We start from the raw sequence: 16,024 nt of genomic DNA on the forward strand, positions 1-16,024 counted from the left end.
AGCATTATGGTATGTAAAAAACAGTCATAGTATGTCGAAAAAAAAGTCATGGTATAGCATGTCGAAAAAAAAGAAAATTTGCTATATTAAGTTGAAATATATAAAAAAGTCATAATATAGTATGTCGAAAAAAAATGAATGCTATATTAAGTCGAAAAAATTAAAAAAAGTCATAGTGTAGTATGTTGAAAAAAATAAAAAAGTTATAGTATAGCATGTCAAAAAAAAATTTAAAAGTCATAGTATGTAGAAAAAAGGCATAGAAAAAAGAGTAAAAAATGTTTTTTCTTTTTTATTACTTTTTATGACATACGACAATTACTTTTTTTTCCACATACTATGACTTTTCTTTCGACATGCTATGATATGAAAATAGTTATTATGGTATGTAAAAAAGAGTCCTAGCAAAATGTCATAGTATAGTATGTCAAAAAAAAAAAAAAAAAAAAAAATTGGAGTATAGTAAGTTGAAAAAGTAAAAAAAAGTTAAAGTAAAGTATTTCGAAAAAAAAATTGAAAATTCATAGTATAGTATGTCGAAAAAAGTCATACTGTTGTTTCTTCAACAACACCAAGAGTAAAGTGCAATTAGCTCAATGTTACGTCCTACTTTCTGGCAGACACAATGTTTCAGTTGAAAGATAACACACATCCTAGATGGTACCTCTTAACAACAACTACAATAGCTTAAAGACAGATGGCATCACTGTCAAGTTACTCTGCAAGTAAACTGATGATACTTGCAGTGTATGTCGGAAAAAACAACAAAAAAAACGTATAGTATGTCGAAAAATTTGAAAAAAAGTCAGAGTATAGAATGTCGAAAAAATAGAAAAAAGTTTTAGTATAGTATGTCGAAAAAATAAAAAAAAGTATAGTGTGTCAAAAAAATTAAAAAAGTCATAGTAAAGTATTTCAAAAAAGTCAAAGTATAGTCTGTTGAAAATTTAAAAAAATCACAGTAAAGTATGTTGAAAAAATAAAAAATTCACAGTATAGTATGTCAACAAAAGATCTATAGTTTTGTCTGTAGAAAAAAGTCATAGGGTGCGTCCCAAAGCTCTTAATTTTCGTTTCCTCGCTCCTCGATCCTCGCTTGAACCGGAAGTTCGAGGATCGAGGATCAAGGAGGCTTGCCGGAGGAGCTATGAGCGAGGATACACCAGTGTATCCCCCACGGAAGTCTTTTACCGACCGACACGCCCCCTTATTGGATATCAGTTACTGATTGGACGCTGCTGCCGATCAGACTGATCTGATAACTTTACCTCTTAACATCACTGGAGTTTTATACCGGAGTGAAAACAGATCACACGTTAAGCGTTTTATAGTTTAGTTGTCTTCTGATTCACCATCTAGTTCAAATCTGTGTTAATTGAAGCTCTGAACAGCAGCAGAAAGACCTGTAGTAGCTCTCCTTCACACACTGCCAGTGAAGGAGCTCGACACTGAGAGGGGTTTATAAAACCTGACAAACTGACTTAAAATAACTTTCTTTATTTATTAGAATGATTTGTCTTTTCATGATCCGTTATTTCCCCCGTTAACTTTTATTAATGATACTATTAAAGTCAGAGAGAGAAGGACAGTCTGTCTGTCAGCAACAAACACATTTACATCATTTATCCTCATTTCCATTCAGTCACATGAGGCTGATGATTCCTGAACGTCGGGTTTGATATGAGTTATATCATTTACATTTTCCCTTTAGCCTAATAAATAATGTCCAGTGTTCAAAAAACACCGTAGTCATATTCTGGGTTATGAAATAATGAGCTCACAATCAGAATATCAATAACTAAAGACGCTAATAATGAATACATAATATCAAGTTATTGTGCCAGTAGAGATGTTTCCTGAGCCTCTAAGCAGGACTCAGTCCACGGTAGAAATACAGACTGCAGCTTGCACTTGTCTTTATTAGTATTAGTACAATTCAGACACAAACAGCTGTTAAAGCTGACTGACATTTGATCCAGATGTGATCAGCTGCTGCTGTCATCAGAAACGGACGTCGCTTCACGTGACGCTTCAGAGGAAACGACCGTCTCATGTCTCTTAAATCGTCTTCCTCGTTTCCTCTCTCCTCGCATAGTTTCCTTGCGTCTCTCAATGCTTCACTGGTGGGAGGGACTAAGACGCAAGGAAAAGACGCAAGTGAGGGAAACAGGGATGCAATTAAGAGCTTTGGGATGCAGCTACTGTCTCCCTGAAACAAATGAAACACAATGATGAAGTACTATTGAAAAACTATTGTATATCTTGATGGCTGCTTCATGAGCAGCACACTTCATTGTTAAGCAGGCATGTCTGTCTTCATGGGAGGGAGGGACAGAGCATAAAATAGAATCTGTTCAACAATACACATCTTTAATCTGATTAAACTGGGTAATCAATCTCATAATTTTTTTTTTTAGCTATTACGAGATATTTACTATTTGTTGTACTTTTCTGTTCTTACCTGAACAGTTCTGAATCCCAGTCCAGCCACTTTGCCCACAGGTAATGGTGAAAACTCTTTCACCGTTGTTCTTGCATGCATATTGGGCATTCTCATTGTAGCTGTAAGTTTCCTTTTCATTGCGGAGAATTTGTGCATTGTTGATGTGCAGTTTTTTACATGGTATCCCTGAAACAAATGAAACACAATGATGAAGTACTTCACACCCCCCCCCAGGTGTTCTGGTTAAATTAAAATCTTTTAAAACAAACAATTTCATATAATAAGGAAGGCTTGTCCCCAAGGAAGCAAGGTACCTCCCCTCGTCCCGATTGAGCACATTATAGAACTTTTAACAAAACTCTCACAATATAAACATGTAAAAGCTTCAAGAATGAAAAAAGGACAGGGGACAGATGCTTACAAACTACCACCCTCCACATTTCATACTTCGTTGCCCCAAAATCACAGATTATTTGTGGCTTTTACTCATAGTGATTCATTTCTAATCTGCTAAACAACAATTTCATTGTGGTGTAAGCATGGAAAATAACAAAAAGGAAGAAAAAACAATTGTCCTTTTAACAATATTGTGTATTGTATTTCCTCACTTGTACATCGTGGATCCCCAGTCCAACCTGTTTCCCGACAGGTTAGAGTAAAACGGCCCTCAAAACCAGCCCTGCAGACGTACTCGACCCTGGCATCGACTCTGTATTCCTGCTCATCAATTCCATCAATGTCTGAATTCTGGTAATATTGAGTCTTGCATGTTATCGCTGGAAAAAACAAAAAAAAACAAATTAAATGCAGTTCAATACACCACAAGCCACATTCTTTTTTCATATCAGAGTTGGCACATCAACAAGTAAAATAATCAGATATTTCACCTCAAGTGGCAAAAATGTAAAAATTTCAAATTTGATGTATGTTATGTAAATATAAGAAAAGCCAAGACAATTGAGAAGCTTGATAAATATGGCACTTGATGTTGCTTCTTTTTTAATGTGATCAACGGTTATTTCTGTATTTATGTTTTGGGGTGAGGGGTGTATATGGAGGGTGAATGTGGCGTGGAGTATCAGTTAAAAATGTTATACGCATTATTTGCAGATATTTTTTGTTTGTTTTTTGGTCTACAGGGCAGCATTACTTGATTTTCTCTGAAAAAAGGCCAATATTGCAATGAGCACCATAAACTGGGACCATGGCAGATTAATAGCATGATTAAGTGACTTTTCGTTACTAATTTAATTCCAGAGTATAGAGGCTCTTAGTTCCTGGGACTTTTGGTGGAAAACAGCCATTCCAGTAAAACAATACCGATCCTAACTGGACCAAAAGCTCCTTCTTTGCTTTACCAAATATAGATGCAAAATTAACAGTAATGTCCTAAATAGAAGGTTAACTTTACAATACCTTGACAAAGTGGATCTGGTTTCCATCCATCTCTGGAGCATGTGGCCCGGTCAGCACCACCTGTCCTCTTGTAGCCTCTTCTACACCAATATCTTTTAGTCTCACCCAATGTTATTCGGTCCCACAAACGGACATTCCAGTAATACACAAATTGAGGTCTTTGATTGCTGCACCTAACCTCTAGAATAAGAGAAAGACTTGTGTATAAGTATGATAAGATTGATAATCATTATCATCACAGGTTAATGAACCATACAAACACAGTAAAGCCCATGTAGTTTTATACCTGAGCATACTGGTTCGATAGTCCACTGTCCGTCCGCTTTGCATGTAGTTACTGCTGAGGTGTCTTGTTGGTTAACGATCCAGTGCTTCTCTCCACAAATGACTCTCACTGTGTCACCATGTGAAAACACACTTCTGGAAGTAGGTTCATACCTGGTTCCTCCCTGTGGCGGCTGTGTCAGTCTACATGTTATTACTGCATTTGTTGGGAAATTAAGCACATTATCTGTCAGCACCAATTTTCACAAGTCAGTGTGATATAACTAATAAATTGCATTAATCAGTACATACTTACATTCACACAAAGGTGTGGGGCTCCACTCTGCTCTTAGTCCTCGTTTTGTGCATTTTGAAAGTCTGGCTTCAACGCGTTTGTATCCAGGATTACAGCTAAAGTGCAGGACATCATGTTCGTGGTACTCTTGGATATCTCCAGGCACCTCACCATTTTCAATCATGGGTACTGTACATTTGATCGCTGTTGAAAAAAAAAGCACACAAGCATGAATAAAACGTTTTACATATTCAAGGTAAATGAACTGTAACCACTGATTGACCTGATTTGAGAGTAAAATGATGTGCCTATTTTAAACATTCAGAGGTAATAACTATAAATTACAACCTCACGATGACCTCACCTTCGGACAGACAACTCATCTACTCTCTCTGACTCACCGGATGTAGACTGTGGGTATAAGCCTGCCATTGGCTGCCTATTTAAGCCAACATTCCCCTCCTCTATTTTGCATGGACACCGTCGCTACATCCTGGGCTTAGCGCCGCCCAAGACGATTGTGATTGGTTTCAAGAAATACAAATTAGCCAGAGTGTTTTATTCCCCCTATACCAGATTGATAATGTGTGGAGCCAGACCTTTCTTAAGCGCTGACACAGTGCTGTGAAGATACGTCTGGCTCTGCGAGACTACATTTACTCTAACTCTCGATAAGACAGTGAATAAGTCTATATCCCAATATGTCAAACTATGTTTAATCTCCAAATCTGCCTTATCAGGTCTATTATCACTTTACTTTGAGCTGCTGATCATTATTTTCCCTGTTTTCACTTTATAAATTTAGTTTGAATTTAGTTTTCAACCAAAGTTGAAAACCAAAAACATCATAACACCCGAGGCAAACTGAGTATTTTAGGTTGGAGGTCTCACATTTTAGCCTGATATTGCCCAGCCCGTTCTCATTCCCAGGGTATCAAATAACGAGGCTTTGTCATGGCCATCGGTGTTCGATACCGCCACACGAAGCAAAAAGAGCGAAAAGATACACACTGGGCGGGTGGGAGGCGAGGTGGAGGGGTGCAAAGGCTTTCATCTAGGAGACCGCTGTTCATGTCCCATGCATCACGTTACAATCAGCAGTTTGTGTTTGTTGGTAGCCTAAATTAATTCTGTTGCTTATTATTATGCTACATGGTGGTCATTACATGGTTAGTGGTTGTGTTTAGTGTTACCAATTAGTTTCCGGTTGATTAATAGTTGGTGCTATGGTGTTATATACATGTGTGTATGCGTTTCTGTCTTCCCCATTCCCTCTATTTTTTCTAAAAAGGAAGACTTCATCGTGCTTCCTGTTTCCATTATAGACAGCCTGCTTTACCGTCGCACTTTGGAGGTTGGCCACTCCACTCTCCATTTTCATCACAGGACATCTCTGGTGACCCAGACAGGATTTCAGTGTTGGACTTGCAGCTGAATCGAACTACATTGCCATAGGTTGCTTCCTCTGGGTCCCCAATCACCTGGACATTATCGCCCACAAGAATCACTGGGCACTGTTGGGCTGGATCTGAAAAAAATAAATAAATAAATAAATCACACGACCAAAAAACTTTCAAATGTAATCGACCTATAACCAGGTAAACAATAAAGTTTTTTTTCAATATTTCCAAGAGATGACACGGAAATAACCATAAAGTGACATTTCCCTTGTGTGTCAGATACCGGATGAATAAATCGTACAGTGTCTTCCCAGCTTTAGACTTTGACATCAAATGGTTAAGGTTAGGATAAGTCGTCGGACAGCGAGTCTCACGAGAAGTTTTCCAAGTTTTTGCTAATTGGGGGTTAATGCAGTGTCAATCACTGCTCATGAATTCTGATCAAATCAAACTAGGCAGTGCTGATCCAAAATGAATCAAGATTCTGTTGCTGTAATGCCTATTTCCCGCCTGAAATGTTTTCAGATATGCATTTTAGTGTACTGTTTAGCTGTAAAAAATGTGAAAATATGTGACTAGGCTGCCATGTTAAAAACAGTTGAGTCAAAACCAAGCACCACCCACCAGCCGGAGCAAACTTTATCATTTTACAGCTAAACAGTATACTAAAATATGTTTCTGAAAACATTTGAGGAGAGAAATAGGCATTACAGAAACAGAATCTTGATTCATAGTTGATCAGCACTGCCTAGTTTGACCGTTTGATCCATCATCAACATCACAGCGTTACAGACTTCTCAGCTTCGATTGGTTGTTTTTCTTCGGGCACGGTGGAGTCTTGCAAATTAGGATCACTAAAAGGAGGCAGGGGAACCTGATTTTTTTCCACAGATTATATACTGTCAGGATATAGTGACTGAGCAAATATGACAAAAAGTTATTTTTATTATAGTTAGCAACTGTAGCTGTATATCTAGTTTTTTTGGTAATACCCATTGGGAGTATCATCAGGAAGTTGACATGGCTTTACTGGAAACAAGAAAAAAAGAGATTATTCATCAACCAGTTTCTAAATAAGGTGGGGTTTTTTAAACCCCTCTTTTTTATTTTTTAAGTCTTCTTTGTTGGATTTTAGTTGAAAGTGCTAGCAAACTGACAGTGATGCGATTTTGTTTCAGTTTTGTCCTTTTGATAAAAAAAAAACTACATTATGCAGCAGCCATGATATTAGTGTGTTGCTTCGAAGAAGCATATTGATGTCTAGTTACTAGAAATTGTTGTCAGCAACATAATGCAGCATTTTTTCCACTCTCTCAGTACCATCTGATTGATACAATTACTTTTGAAAAGTGCAGTGAAAAGTTATTCAGATATTTGCAAATGTTAGCATGTTACTATCATCTCTAAATATGGACAATTAATTGTATACAATTACAATTAGGACATTTGGAAAATAGTAATAGATCTTTTGAAAATACAATGAATTACAGCTTATAAAAGGATTCATATTCACAACCTGATTAGTGCAGTCACCCAAGTTGCAAGAGTCGAGCAGACATTTAATTCACATTAGCACTCTCCCTGACGGACTGCCAACCAGCCTCCGCTTGAAGTTACTTTGAGACTGTACTGGAAACTTACTGTAAGATACTTTAAAAAAGTCTCTCTTACCATTCTGTGATAAAGAAACTTTCACGCTTCCCCACAGTTGGAGAAACAAAAGGATAAAAGACAATCGCATTTTGACGAGCAGCTGTGCGGTGACAAACAAGACTCTAACTGAGGCTAACTCCGTTGTCGAACTCTGTCTCTCTCTTTCTGTGTTTGTCCCCAGTTGCAGTCTTATGGGAGTACCGAGGGTCATGGCATGGCATGCCCCGTGGGATTGCACAAGGATGTATGAACTAGGGATTGACCGTTTATCGGCCTGGCCGATATTATCGGCTGATATTCAGCATTTTGCCGATTATCGGTATCGGCATTTTTTTTAACCGATAACCAATAAAATTAATTAATATGTAAATGGGCTACTTTGGCTCTGATCAGCCTCCTCTCTGTGTCAGCCTGCTGTCAGTGCTCTCCACTGTGCAGTCTAGCTCAATGTCCTGCCCACAGCACTATCTGATTGGTTACACGCCATGAGCAATAGCCAATCAACACTGAGGGTTACCGTGCCTCAGACTTGCAGACAAAAACAGACGGAGCTGTGTCCTCTCGGCAAGACGGGAGATTTTGTTGTGTAAGTTCCAATAAACATCCCAATCAGAACAGAAACACCACGATCTTATGATCTATTTATATGATTACAAGCATGTCCAGTTTACCAGTTACACAGTGGAACTGAAACGTATTTTAGCTGCTAATTTGCGAACGTAACATTACTCGCCTGTATGAGTCGGTATTTTTACATGAACGTTTACATGAACAACGTGAGATAATGTGGAGCGTCTTAGAGCTTAAATGCAATAGCGAAACGTCAATACGTTAATTTGTTGATCCATAATTTAGCCAGCTGACTAGCAAAACAATTGATCGGCTGGTCCTCTCAGTCGCAACCAGGACTAACGTTACTAACTAATGTTACTAACTAACGTTACTAACTAACGTTACTGAGTCTGTCCTGAAGCAGATCTGACTTTTGACAGTTGTGTTATAATATAAGTCGTATGTAATGTGATAAATGATGAAAAGTTACGGGCTTTATGAATAAATAGAAAGCAGTACCTGTCACTACTTGCTGTTAGAGAGGCCCAGTGTAATGTAATGTAATGGAACTGCATATAAGGACTATGTTAATCCATACAGACACAGCAGAGTTGAATAGTCACTTCTATTGCTATTGGACATATCCAGTTATAGTAATCATTGGTCATGAAGTATTCTAGTTTATGTGAGGAACAGAAGCCGTCTCACTCGAGAACAGGCTGAGCAACTCTGCTTTCTGCACCACAGTCTGCTGCTGCTGAATTGAGACTCAAACTTTAGCACAAATTTAAGTTTTGCTAGTTTTATTTATTTTTACACTTTATAAAACTTCATAGAGATATTGTTTATTTATTTATTAAAATGTTCAGTTAACTTTATAAGAAGCTGGGACCTCCCTGCCCTTTTTGTTTTAAGATAATGTTGAAAAGTTCCCTTTTTATTAAACATATGCTTCAATGCATTTCACTGAAGTTTTGTGTTATTGCCATTTTTGACACCAAGATTTACATTTTTACTGCAAATGTATATCGGTTCAAAATATAGGTTATCAGTCTCCTTGATTACTAATAATCGGTATCGGTCCTGAAAAAAACATATCGGTCGATCCCTAGTATGAACACAACATGACTTATGGGAACACACACAGCATGCACTGTTTACATAAGCAATACTGTAAAGGCCCTTCATAATGTATTTCTTTGGTATCAAATTAATTCATAAAATGCTGCAAGGGAGTCTGCTTTTCAACCAGAAAATAAACTTTCTGATAACATCACATAAATAAACTTTTGGGATGGATGTCAGGACATATTTATCATAAATCACATCAAGTTTGACCTGACAGGATCAACAATAATGACAAAAAACAATAACATATCTAATACACAACAGCGTTAAGGCAAATATAAATTGTTTTGCTTGAACGCAGCACATAAACAAGACTGTTTTATGATTATCTGGAGCCGGCTTTGAATAAAAACAGAATTTAAAGCTGAGTGTCTGATATGTTTGTGAGTATCTGCTGATGATGAAACCGTTTGTCCAGTTTGATTACCACATTCAATGTGCCAGGAATAGTGTTGATACTACAGTACAAAGTCCATTGTAAAAATCATTAAAGCGGTCAATGAAGGGATTAAATGGTACTGAGAGAAGAATACTGTTTTCTATTGCACTATAATGATTCATACTTTAAAGTACATAATGAGCAATGCTGCTGAGGAAATTTCAGAATTGAGTTCCTTTTAAAATATACGTCATTGTCACTTGTTGTACTTTTCTGTTCTTACCTGAACAGTTCTGAATCCCAGTCCAGCCACTTTGCCCACAGGTAATAGTGAAAACTATTTCACTGTTGTTCTTGCATGCATATTGGGCGTTCTCATCGTACATGTAAGTTTCCTTTTCATTGTGGTTAATTTGTGCATTGTCGATGTGCAGTTTTTTACACTGTATCCCTGAAACAAATGAAACAAAATGATGAAGTACTTCACACACCCTCCAGGTGTTCTGGTTAAATTGAAATCTTTTAAAACAAACAATTTCATATAAGAAGGCTTGTCCTCAAGGAAGCAAGGTACCTCCCCTCGTCTCGAATGAGGACATTATAGAACATTTAACAAAACTCTCACAATATAAACATGTATAAGCTTCAAGAATGAAAAAAGGTAAGCTATTTTTACGAGACAGAAATAGATGGAAATGAGTAATGGGGCTGTTGTCCCCACTACTCTTATCAAGTCGTCAAGGTTAAAGAGTGCTAACTACTTGGGCATTTAAAACAGATTAATATGAGTTTTAAATTAAATAAAAAATCTGTTTAACATTCTGCAATAGTGGAATGATAAAATAAGACACATCCTCAAGAAAACTGGTTAGAAAAAGGACAGGGGACAGATGCTTACAAACCACTAACCTCCACATTTTATACTTCGTTGCCCCATAATCAAAGATTATTTGTGGGTTTTACTCATAGTGATTCATCTCTAATCTGTTAAACAACAATTTCATTGTGGTGTAAGCATGGAAAATAACAAAAAGGATGAAAAAACAATTGTCCTTTTAACTATATTGTGTATTGTATTTCCTTACTTGTACATCCTGGAGACCCAATCCAACCTGTTTCCCCACAGGTTAGAGTAAAACGGCCCTCATAACCAGCGTTGCAGACGTACTCGACCCTGGCATTGTACCTGTATTCCTGCTGATCAATTCCATCAATGTCTGAATTCTCGTAATATTGAGTCTTGCATGTTATCTCTGGAAAAAAAAAACCAAAACAAAATAAATGAAGTTCAATACACCGACTGGCAATAGAAACCACATTCTTTTTTCATATCAGAGTTGGCACATCAACGAGTAAAATAATCAGATATTTCACCTCAAGTGGCAAAATGTAAAAATTTCAAATTTGATGTATGTTATGTAAATATAAGAAAAGCCAAGACAGTTGAGAAGCTTGATAAATATGGCACTTGATGTTGCTTCTTTTTTAATGTGATCAACGGTTATTTCTGTATTTATGTTTTGGGGTGATAGGTGTATGTGGAGGGTGAATGTGGCGTGGAGTATCAGACAATGCTATACGCATCATTTGCAGATGTTTTTTGTTTGTTTTTCGGTCTACAGGGCAGCATTACTTGATTTTCTCTGAAAAAAGGCCAATATTGCAATGAGCACCATAAACTGGGACCAGGGCAGATTAATAGTATGATTAAGTGACTTTTTGTTACTAATTTAATTCCAGAGTATAGAGGCTCTTAGTTCCTGGGACTTTTGGTGGAAAACAGCCATTCCAGTAAAAAAATACCGATCCTAACTGGACCAAAAGCTCCTTTTTCACTTTACCAAATATAGATGCAAAATTAACAGTAATGTCTTAAATAGAAGGTTAACTTTACAATACCTTGACAAAGTGGATCTGGTTTCCATCCATCTCTGGAGCATGTGGCCCGCTCGACACCACCTGTCCTCTTGTAGCCTCTTCTACAGTTATATGTTTTAGTCTCATCCAATGTTATTCGCTCCCACGAACGGACATTCCAGTAATGCACAAATTGAGGTCTTCGATTGCTGCACCTAACCTCTAGAATAAGAGAAAGACTTGTGTATAAGTATGATAAGATTGATAATCATTATCATCACAGGTTAATGAACCATACAAACACAGTAAAGCCCATGTAGTTTTATACCTGAGCATACTGGTTCGATAGTCCACTGTCCGTCCGCTTTGCATGTAGTTACTGCTGAGGTGTCTTGTTGGTTAACGATCCAGTGCTTCTCTCCACAAATGACTCTCACTGTGTCACCATGTGAAAACACACTTCTGGAAGTAGGTTCATACCTGGTTCCTCCCTGTGGCGGCTGTGTCAGTCTACATGTTATTACTGCATTTGTTGGGAAATTAAGCACATTATCTGTCAGCACCAATTTTCACAAGTCAGTGTGATATAACTAATAAATTGCATTAATCAGTACATACTTACATTCACACAAAGGTGTGGGGCTCCACTCTGCTCTTAGTCCTCGTTTTGTGCATTTTGAAAGTCTGGCTTCAACGCGTTTGTATCCAGGATTACAGCTAAAGTGCAGGACATCATGTTCGTGGTACTCTTGGATATCTCCAGGCACCTCACCATTTTCAATCATGGGTACTGTACATTTGATCGCTGTTGAAAAAAAAAGCACACAAGCATGAATAAAACGTTTTACATATTCAAGGTAAATGAACTGTAACCACTGATTGACCTGATTTGAGAGTAAAATGATGTGCCTATTTTAAACATTCAGAGGTAATAACTATAAATTACAACCTCACGATGACCTCACCTTCGGACAGACAACTCATCTACTCTCTCTGACTCACCGGATGTAGACTGTGGGTATAAGCCTGCCATTGGCTGCCTATTTAAGCCGGCATTCCCCTCCTCTATTTTGCATGGACACCGTCGCTGCATCCTGGGCTTAGCGCCGCCCAAGACGATTGTGATTGGTTTCAAGAAATACAAATTAGCCAGAGTGTTTTATTCCCCCTATACCAGATTGATAATGTGTGGAGCCAGACCTTTCTTAAGCGCTGACACAGTGCTGTGAAGATACATCTGGCTCTGCGAGACTTCATCTACTCTAACTCTCGGTAAGACAGTGAATAAGTCTATATCCCAAGATGTCAAACTATGTTTAATCTCCAAATCTGCCTTATCAGGTCTATTATCACTTTAGTTTGAGCTGCTGATCATTATTTTCCCTGTTTTCACTTCATAAATTTAGTTTGAATTTAGTTTTCAACCAAATTTGAAAACCAAAAACATCATAACACCCGAGGCAAACTGAGTATTTTGGGTTGGAGGTCTCACATTTTAGCCTGATATCGCCCAGCCTGTTCTCATTCCCAGGGTATCAAATAACGAGGCTTTCTCATGGCCATCGGTGTTCGATACCGCCACACAAAGCGAAAAGAGCGAAAAGATACACACTAGGCGGGTGGGAGGCGAGGTGGAGGGGTCCAAAGGCTTTCATCTAGGAGACCGCTGTTCATGTCCCATGCATCACGTTACAATCAGCAGTTTGTGTTTGTTGGTAGCCTAAATTAATTCTGTTGCTTGTTATTATGCTACATGGTGGTCATTACATGGTTAGTGGCTGTGTTTAGTGTTACCAATTAGTTTCCAGTTGATTAATAGTTGGTGCTATGGTGTTATATACATGTGTGTATGCGTTTCTGTCTTCCCCATTCCCTCTATTTTTTCTAAAAAGGAAGACTTCATCGTGCTTCCTGTTTCCATTCTAGACAGCCTGCTTTACCGTTGCACTTTGGAGGTTGGCCACTCCACTCTCCATTTTCATCACAGGACATCTCTGGTGACCCAGACAGGATTTCAGTGTTGGACTTGCAGCTGAATCGAACTACATTGCCATAGGTTGCTTCCTCTGGGTCCCCAATCACCTGGACATTATCGCCCACAAGAATCACTGGGCACTGTTGGGCTGGATGTGAAAAAAATAAATAAATAAATAAATCACACGACCAAAAAACTTTCAAATGTAATCGACCTGTAACCAGGTAAGCAATAAAGTTTTTTTTCAATATTTCCAAGAGATGACATGGAAATAACCATAGAGTGACATTTCCCTTGTGTGTCAGATACTGAATGAATAAATCGTACAGTGTCTTCCCAGCTTTAGACTTTGACATCAAATGGTTAAGGTTAGGACGAGTCTCACGAGAAGTTTTCCAAGTTTTTGCTAATTGGGGGTTAATGCAGTGTCAATCACTGCTCATGAATTCTGATCAAATCAAACTAGGCAGTGCTGATCCAAAATGAATCAAGATTCTGTTGCTGTAATGCCTATTTCCCGCCTGAAATGTTTTCAGATATGCATTTTAGTGTACTGTTTAGCTGTAAAAAATTAGAAAATTTGTGACCAGGCTGCCATGTTAAAAACAGTTGAGTCAAAACCAAGCACCACCCACCAGCCGGAGCAAACTTTATCATTTTACAGCTAAACAGTATACTAAAATATGTTTCTGAAAACATTTGAGGAGAGAAATAGGCATTACAGAAACAGAATCTTGATTCATAGTTGATCAGCACTGCCTAGTTTGACCGTTTGATCCATCATCAACATCACAGCGTTACAGACTTCTCAGCTGCGATTGGTTGTTTTTCTTCGGGCATGGTGGAGTCTTGCAAATTAGGATCACTAAAGGAGGCAGGGGAACCTGATTTTTTTCCACAGATTATATACTGTCAGGATATAGTGACTGAGCAAATATGACAAAAAGTTATTTTTATTATAGTTAGCAACTGTAGCTGTATATCTAGTTTTTATGGTAATACCCAATGGGAGTATCATCAGGAAGTTGACATGGCTTTACTGGAAACAAGAAAAAAAGAGATTATTCATCAACCAGTTTCTAAATAAGGTGTTTGTTTTTTTAAACCCCTCTTTTGAACTTTATTTATTAAGTCTTCTTTGTTGGATTTTAGTTGAAAGTGCTAGCAAACTGACAGTGATGTGATTTTGTTTCAATTTTGTTCTTTTGATAAAAAAAACTACATTGTGCAGCAGCCATGATATTAGTTTGTTGCTTTGAAGAAGCATATTGATGTCTAGTTACTAGAAATTGTTGACAGCAACATAATGCAGCATTTTTTTCCACTCTCTCAGTACCATCTGATTAATACAGTTACTTTCGAAAAGTGCAGTGAAAAGCTTTTCAGATATTTGCAAATGTTAGCATGTTACTATCATCTCTAAATATGGACAATTAATTGTATACAATTACAATTAGGACATTTGGAAAATAGTAATAGATCTTTTGAAAATACAATGAATTACAGCTTATAAAAGGATTCATATTCACAACCTGATTAGTGCAGTCACCCAAGTTGCAAGAGTCGAGCAGACATTTAATTCACATTAGCACTCTCCCTGACGGACTGCCAACCAGCCTCCGCTTGAAGTTACTTTGAGACTGTACTGGAAACTTACTGTAAGATACTTTAAAAAAGTCTCTCTTACCATTCTGTGATAAAGAAACTTTCACGCTTCCCCACAGTTGGAGAAACAAAAGGATAAAAGACAATCGCATTTTGACGAGCAGCTGTGCGGTGACAAACAAGACTCTAACTGAGGCTAACTCCGTTGTCGAACTCTGTCTCTCTCTTTCTGTGTTTGTCCCCAGTTGCAGTCTTATGGGAGTACCGAGGGTCATGGCATGGCATGCCCCGTGGGATTGCACAAGGATGTATGAACTAGGGATTGACCGTTTATCGGCCTGGCCGATATTATCGGCTGATATTCAGCATTTTGCCGATTATCGGTATCGGCATTTTTTTTAACCGATAACCAATAAAATTAATTAATATGTAAATGGGCTACTTTGGCTCTGATCAGCCTCCTCTCTGTGTCAGCCTGCTGTCAGTGCTCTCCACTGTGCAGTCTAGCTCAATGTCCTGCCCACAGCACTATCTGATTGGTTACACGCCATGAGCAATAGCCAATCAACACTGAGGGTTACCGTGCCTCAGACGTGCAGACAAAAACAGACGGAGCTGTGTCCTCTCGGCAAGACGGGAGATTTTGTTGTGTAAGTTCCAATAAACATCCCAATCAGAACAGAAACACCACGATCTTATGATCTATTTATATGATTACAAGCATGTCCAGTTTACCAGTTACACAGTGGAACTGAAACGTATTTTAGCTGCTAATTTGCGAACATAACATTACTCGCCTGTATGAGTCGGTATTTTTACATGAACGTTTACATGAACAACGTCAGATAATGTGGAGCGTCTTAGAGCTTGAATGCAATAGCAAAACATCAATACGTTCATTTGTTGATGCATAATTTAGCCAGCTGACTAGCAAAACAATTGATCGGCCGGTCCTCTCAGTCGCAACCAGGACTAACGTTACTAACTAATGTTACTAACTAACGTTACTAACTAACGTTACTGAGTCTGTCCTGAAGCAGCTCTGACTTTTGACAGT

General features: G+C 38.0%; 1 protein-coding gene across 1 annotated transcript; it reads right to left on the minus strand.

The window, feature by feature from the left end:
* Window positions 1-2,296: 2,296 nt before the first annotated feature.
* Window positions 2,297-15,441, minus strand: LOC119488482 (complement factor H-like). The gene is made up of 14 exons (XM_037770203.1): window positions 15,050-15,441; window positions 13,328-13,510; window positions 12,010-12,192; window positions 11,716-11,913; window positions 11,430-11,609; window positions 10,616-10,783; window positions 9,814-9,981; window positions 5,758-5,946; window positions 4,440-4,622; window positions 4,146-4,343; window positions 3,860-4,039; window positions 3,052-3,219; window positions 2,436-2,629; window positions 2,297-2,314 (listed from the first exon to the last, which is right to left on the minus strand). Exons 1-14 carry the CDS (start codon window positions 15,240-15,242, stop codon window positions 2,297-2,299), a joined length of 2,403 nt encoding a protein of 800 aa, XP_037626131.1. The 5' UTR covers window positions 15,243-15,441.
* Window positions 15,442-16,024: the final 583 nt, after the last annotated feature.

Source organism: Sebastes umbrosus, chromosome 5, assembly GCF_015220745.1.
Source record: "Sebastes umbrosus isolate fSebUmb1 chromosome 5, fSebUmb1.pri, whole genome shotgun sequence".
Lineage (NCBI taxonomy): Eukaryota > Metazoa > Chordata > Actinopteri > Perciformes > Sebastidae > Sebastes > Sebastes umbrosus.

Excerpts from the sequence above, each read along its gene's own strand:
- LOC119488482 (XM_037770203.1), bottom strand. The coding sequence starts at position 15,242 with ATGACCCTCGGTACTCCCATAAGACTGCAACTGGGGACAAACACAGAA. Across the intron at positions 4,040-4,145 it reads TATCGAACCAGTATGCTCAG|AGGTTAGGTGCAGCAATCAA; the intron begins GTATAAAACTAC and ends CTCTTATTCTAG. Across the intron at positions 3,220-3,859 it reads ACCAGATCCACTTTGTCAAG|CGATAACATGCAAGACTCAA; the intron begins GTATTGTAAAGT and ends TGTTTTTTCCAG.